This window comes from Centropristis striata, chromosome 21, assembly GCF_030273125.1.
Source record: "Centropristis striata isolate RG_2023a ecotype Rhode Island chromosome 21, C.striata_1.0, whole genome shotgun sequence".
In the NCBI taxonomy this organism is placed as follows: domain Eukaryota; kingdom Metazoa; phylum Chordata; class Actinopteri; order Perciformes; family Serranidae; genus Centropristis; species Centropristis striata.
The window spans coordinates 8,971,534-8,978,457 of NC_081537.1; the positions used below are offsets into that span (position 1 = coordinate 8,971,534).

The window sequence follows — 6,924 nt, forward strand, 5'->3', positions numbered from 1 at the left end:
GGCTACTCCTCTAAACCTCATGGTGTTTGCCAACCCCCAGAGCCCAGAGAATATGGCCTGCAGCTGGGCCACAGAGAGAGCCTGAGCCCCTGTAAGCTACTGGAACAACCAGCAGTTATAATCAATGCAAGACAACAATCAGCTTGTGTTCATATCAAGCTTCTACATGTGCAGGTAGTAAAGCACTCACAACAACAGATAGTATCACATCTTGTGTTGTTCACACTGTCCGGCAACGAGTGTGTGATATCTTGTAGCTCAAGAGCTCCACCTAGAGGGCAGCTTAGGGAACATCAGTTCCTCTATTTGTATAAAAGCACTCAATTTGATAATTTTGTTTGGGTCTTTGATTTTTATATTGGTATTCCCAGCTTGTTGTTGTTGTTTTGTCGTTTTGTATGGTCCTGTCTTCTGTATGTTTGCTTGTAAGAAAAGTGAATAAATACAGTATATATATATATATATATATATATATATATATATATATATATATATATATATATATATATATATAAAAAGAGTGCACAGGTACCTACTACTTTACTGTACATAATATCCATTGCTGTATATACTGTATACGTCCCAATACCTTTCATTTTGCTTGTAAAACGTTTATCATATGTATTTATGATTGTACTTTACTCCTTTGTGACATTACATGTATTGTATTACAAAAAAAAAAGCACTCAATTTAGAAATTACCTTTTACTGTTATAAAGCTGAAAGTAGAGATAATTTTGTTTCCTTTAACAGTTTAACTGCTGGTGGCAACAAACTGTGTAGTTTAAGTCTTTTTCGGTGAGAACAGGGGATCTTTAGCAGGTTATTATCTGCAAACTGGGAACTTTTGGATTAATTTGAATTGCAGCTGATAGATGCTCAAAGCCAAGATATTTTGGAACATCAATGAAAAATCCATGCTGTGATTTGATATTTTAAAAAAAACTTTAAACGTTTTGGAGTTTTCTGGCAGAAGTGTGTTTTTAGTGATTGGATGACACTTCTGTAGTCGAAATTGCACAGAAACTTCCTTATTGTCAATATACCTAGAAAATCATTCATCCACTGAATGCTCCAGGTCTGTAGTTTGTGGCTGTAAAGTTTCATGAGGCTGTGATTATCCTATAATTTATGCAGTTCCAAGACTGTTTAAGGACCCCAGCATGCAGAAATATTCAAATACAAGGGAATAGCAGATTTATACCGCATGAGAAAAACTGCATGGTCTCTGCCTCAAACTGCATGGGATTGTCATAAAGTGGGCATGTCTGTAAAGAGGAAACTCGTGGGTACCCATATTTTCATTGAGATATCTTGAGGTCAGAGGTCAAGGGACGCCTTTACAAACAGCAATTTCTCATGAAAGACAAGACAAAAATCTACCAAACTATAATTTATTGTTTGTTCCCTTATATGAGCATCAAAATCCTGTAACGGTGAAGGTAAATTAAAATGCTGCGCTAGATGAGTTTTTCAAAATAAAATGCAAATGTACAAACATTCCTATAAATTAATTATTTTGCATGTAAGAATCGAATTCAAGTACACTGGCTTACAGTACATAACAAAAAGAGAAGAAAATATTCCTGTTCATACAGTAAGTTGACAGTTTCTTTTCTTCTGTATAATCTTGAAATAAACATACAACAAACAAAACGGATACCAAAAGGAATGTGAACTTCTTCAGTGCATAGATAATAGAGTTACATCTCCATTAGGGAAGTGAACTGGGAGGAAATCATACCAGCAATATAATGTAAAACTATAGAGGTAGTGAAAAAGATAGCAGAAATACCCAATATCATGGTAAAATAACATGCATCTACTGATATATTTGATAATCATGGAGTTAACATATTTGAATATGAGGCATTTTGTTAAGGAATATGTGCAGATGTGTGGTCCTGTCACTGTGTCACAGGCTGGTCAAAGGTTCTTCAGTGGACAGGACGTCCTGTTTAGGCCTTTCCCCCGTCCACGTCACACGCTGACCCCGCCTGTGGACTGGACCGAGCAGCAGATACAGCAGCTGGAGTGGAAACTCACACCTCGCTCTTTACCGCTTGTCCTTGCCTGGGACAGAGACAAATCATACACACATACATGAATGTGTCGCGTGCATTAATGCTGAGTGGACAACTTGGAGAAGAGACACACATTTGTTAGTTAAGCACAAATTTCACACATAGAATAAAAAACAGTATTTAAAAGTTTTATGTCACTAAATGCAGACAAGACAGAGGTGATCATTTTCGGCCCTAAAAATGAAAGATCTAAGATCAGCGCTCACCTTGGCTCTATGTCATTGACAGCTACAAATCAAGCCAGAAATCTTGGTGTAATTATTGACTCAGACCTGAACTTCAAAACCGACATCTTTTTTTAAAATTATTTTATCTATTTTTTTTATCCTGCTGTATCTTATTTTATCCTATTTATACTTTTATTTCTATTACCCTGTTTTAATTGACTGTTTTTACTGTTTTCAAATATGTCTTGCTGTTTTTAATGTGTATGTAAAGCACTTTGAATTACCTTGTGTTGAATTGTGCTATACAAATAAACTTGCCAACTTGCCAACACTTCCTCTCAGCCATATAAAGCTTGTACATGTACTAGAATGGATTTTTGGTTTTAGGACCACTTTGTTGCTACTCTGAGGTAGCTGAAGAACGCTCATTTCCATTAGTCAATACTGATGATGAGCCTGAGTCTGTCGGGAAAGTAGGTTCTGTTGTGTTTATTTATAGCCTCAAAGACCTCGGCGGAGTTGGAGAGTGCAATTGAGGCAAAATACTTCACTCCACTTACACTACCGGTCAAAAGTTTTAGAACAACCCAATTTTTCCAGTTTTTTGTTGAAATTCAAGCAGTTCAAGTCAAATGAACAGCTTGAAAGGGTACGAAGGTAAGTGGTGAACTGCCAGAGGTAAATAAAAAAAGGTAAGGTTAACAAAAACTGAAAAATAATGTACATTTCAGAATTATACAAGAAGGCCTTTTTCAGGGAACAAGAAATGGGTTAACAACTTAACTCTATGGAGTCTTGGGCTATTTTGTCCATTTTTGAATTCTTTTCATGTCTTTGTAAGTCATTTTGTGTCTTTTTTTGGTAATTTTGTGTCTTTTTTTTTGGTAATTTTGTGTCTTTTTTTTTGGTAATTTTGTGTCTTTTTTTAGTCCTTTAGTCCAACATAAAATGTGATTTTGAATCTTTTTTTTACTTTCAAAACACTATCATGCTCAATAAAGAATTTTAAATGTTGCAAATGTGCATTAATTTCAGAGTACACTGAGACATTAAACTGCATAATTTTCAATTAAATTCTGGAAAAGTTGGTGTGTTCTAAAACTTTTGACCAGTAGTGTATCTTGTGCATTCTGCTGTATATATTCAGTTTCCATCTGATTTTTAACAACCAAATGGGTCTATACAATTATTCATTTTATTTTATTTTTTTACTGCTATTATCAAGTGTGTTTTATTTTCCATTAATCGTGACATTCTATCCAGTGTTTATGTTCATTCTGTGTCTATCTATGTCATGTAGTTTCCATATTGTAAAGTACTTTGTGCTTAATTTCTTGTATGAAAGTTAGTCACAAACACAAATACAATTTATTTTATTATTATCATTATTATTATTACTACAGGAAAAACATCTCTCTATATATTTTTACTCCCTCATTTCAAATCACAACTCAAAACACATCTGTTTATTATCTATTCCCTCTGATGACAATTACCCTGTCCAATCTATCTATTGTATTGTATTGTTATTAATTCTGTGTATTTTATTGTATTTTATTGCTGTTTCTTTTCTATCTTTTTTGTACAGTGTCCTTGAGTGCCAAGAAAGGCGCCTCCAAATAAAATGTATTATTATTATTATTATTAGAAACAATAGGCCTCATTCACGAACCGTTCTTAAGAACAAATTTGTTCTTAAGTCCTACTTACGAAGATTTAGTGAAGATTGTGGCATTCATGAATTTAAGAACACGGCTGCGAACAATTCAGGGGCTAAAGAACACGTTGATGAATCTGACGAAGGGTCTTCTTAGAAATCTTCTTAAGAAGGACTTAAGAAAGAATCTAAGAAGATTCTTAAGAAGATATTGGTGAATGAGGCCCATATAATAATAATATACAGTACAGGCCAAAAGTTTGGACACACCTTCTCATTCAATGCGTTTTTCTTTATTTTCATGACTATTTACATTGTAGATTCTCACTGAAGGCATCAAAACTATTAATGAACACATATGGAATTATGTACTTAACAAAAAAGTGTGAAATAACTGAAAACATGTCTTGTATTTTAGATTCCTCAAAGTAACCACCCTTTGCTTACTAGAATATAAGACATGTTTTCAGTTATTTCACACTTTTTTGTAAAGTACATAATTCCACATGTGTTCATTAATAGTTTTGATGAATCTACAATGTCAATAGTCATGAAAATAAAGGAAACGCATTGAATGAGAAGGTGTGTCCAAACTTTTGGCCTGTACTGTACATGTCTCACAGTTGTGGGTTCTCTTTTTTTTACTTGCTGCCTACTGTATGTGTCACTCATGTCTGTGCTCGTCTTACCTTTGTTGGGGACAAACTTGAGCGAGTGACTGAATATTCAAAATCTCGAGAGTCCTTCGTCTGGGCCGTCATTTACAAACTCATGGCCGAGCCCGTTGCCACACTTGCCACACAGAACCTGCGTACATGAACACAGTCACATCAGCGTCCCGGGTCACGTCCTGATGCAACATGAAAACAGTCCAATCAGTTGGATACAGTGGCTGATACATGTGAGTGAAGACTCTGACCTTGAAGGCTGTGAGACTCTCCATCATCTTGGTGACGCTGTCCTCTCTGAGGGTGTCGGTGAAAGCCGGCCAGGGGGACGAGTGGGCAAACTTGGACCGACTGGAGAACAGTGGGTGGTTACAGTTGGAGCACACGTATATACCTGAAGGGGACAGTTCAAATCAAATCAATCAAATAGTCTTTATTGTCATTATGTCACACCGCGGTGAAGTCTTGGTTTTTTTTATGTTTTGGTCTCGTCACTGCTTTTATTTTGAAAAGTAACTCTCCTCTCGTTTCAGGTCACTTGCCCTTCCCTGTGTGTCACCTGTCTGAGTGTCTCCCCTAATTACCGATTGTGTTCACCTGGTGCTCCCTCCCTCATGTGTTAAATAGTCTGCGTCTCCCTTGTCTGGTGCCAGTGTGTCGTTTATCGTCTCGCCAGCATTACCACAGTTCTCGTCATCGCCACAGTCATCTGCCTTGCTTCGTCTTCAAGTGTGTTCTCCTCGTAAGAGTGATTTTCTTTTGTAAATTTTCACAGCTTAGCTGCTCCCTTAGTTTGTTAGTTGTTAGATTGCCTTTTGTTTTTCCTCCTTCAGAGTGATTTTGAGTTATTCAGTTTTTTCTCCCTTAGATAGTTCCTCCAGTTTACGGAGTGATTTTTAGCTTAGTCTTTTTCCCTGTAAGGTTGTTTCCTCCCTTTTGGAGCACCTTGTGTTTATTAGTATTTTATTTTGTCCCTTTTTCTCCCTTTTCTTGTCAAGTTGTTTTTCCTTATCCCTTAGGATAGATTTGCCTTGTGATTCAGGTTAGTCAGGAGTTTTGTTATTTTCCCTCTTTTCAGGGAATTTTAGTTTTAGGTCTTCTAGACTGTTAATTTTCATAGCCCTTTTGTTTCCTCTGTTCGGGAATTACCTCTTGCTGACTAGTACTCAAATAAAGTGCTTTTTTGACAAACTCTATCTCTGCGTCTGAGTCCTGCTTCGAGCCCGGCCTGACAGATTATATAGTTCACTATACAACGAAATTGAAAGTGCCACTGCATAAGGTGCATAGTTATGACAATCATAACACAAAACAACATGAGTAAAAACATTTAAAAAATACCGAGCTAAACAAGGACAAGAACAAGGACATGTGATGTAATAAATAAGTATAAAAATAAATAAATGGCTACTTAAAATGCTATAATTTATACATGAGGTAAATTGAGTGTTTTGCACATATCAATTGTATTGCACATGTCCGTTTTATTGCACTTTTTAATTAATTTATCCTGTGTGGGTGTTGAGAGTTCTGAGTGTTACGTTTTATTGCATTGTTTCATTTCCTTCCTGAAAAACACATTTTAAAAAAACATGTAACAGAGCAATGGGTTCGAACATAAATTGAGGGATTATGTAATTTTATTTTTTTATTTTATTTTATTTAATTGCTTTTATTAATTTCAGACATGACGCAATACCTAAAATATAAATATATATTTATAAAATTAAAAAAATATACAAAACATTTAAATGAAATGTCTGAAAATTAACTTTGAAATTAAATAAAGGAGTAATGAAAAATATACAAAATTAAGGTTATTTTCTTCTTCCCAATGTTGCTTTACTTTACATGATTTTCAAAAAAGGTAATCAGTGGTTCATTTTACTTAGATATTCTACAAAATCATACTACTGTTTTTTTTAACCATAATTAGTAATGGCAGCTTCATTATTATTATTTCTATTAGAAATTTCACTTAAATTTCACAAATCTGAAATATGATGGAATAAAAATCAATAATAAATACCCCCAAATGCTATCACACCACGTTCCCCTTCACACGACTCATCACTGCGATATTACACAATAATTCAATCGGAATTTTCCACAAAATTAGTTTATTTGAAGCCGAACCTGAGAAATGTTGATTATATCACCTATAATCCAGACTGAAGGGAGGTTACGTCACAGCTCACAACAGTCCGCTCACCTGGTTTGAAATGATCCTTGTAGACTTCTCCGCCAAAAAACTGACAGAACGACATACTGCGGTGTGTGTAGGTCAGCTGGAGAATTAATAAATGCTTATGAGTTATGCTGTGTTTTCTTCAGACGACCGACTGTCT

At 35.3% G+C, this 6,924-nt stretch overlaps 1 protein-coding gene across 1 annotated transcript; it reads right to left on the reverse strand.

Moving 5' to 3' along the window:
* Positions 1-1,380: 1,380 nt before the first annotated feature.
* Positions 1,381-6,924, reverse strand: msrb1b (methionine sulfoxide reductase B1b). Its single transcript, XM_059324813.1, has 4 exons — positions 6,789-6,924; positions 4,828-4,970; positions 4,598-4,715; positions 1,381-2,073 (listed from the first exon to the last, which is right to left on the reverse strand). The coding sequence occupies exons 1-4, from the start codon at positions 6,841-6,843 to the stop codon at positions 2,057-2,059; spliced, it is 333 nt and encodes a 110-aa protein (XP_059180796.1). The 5' UTR covers positions 6,844-6,924; the 3' UTR covers positions 1,381-2,056.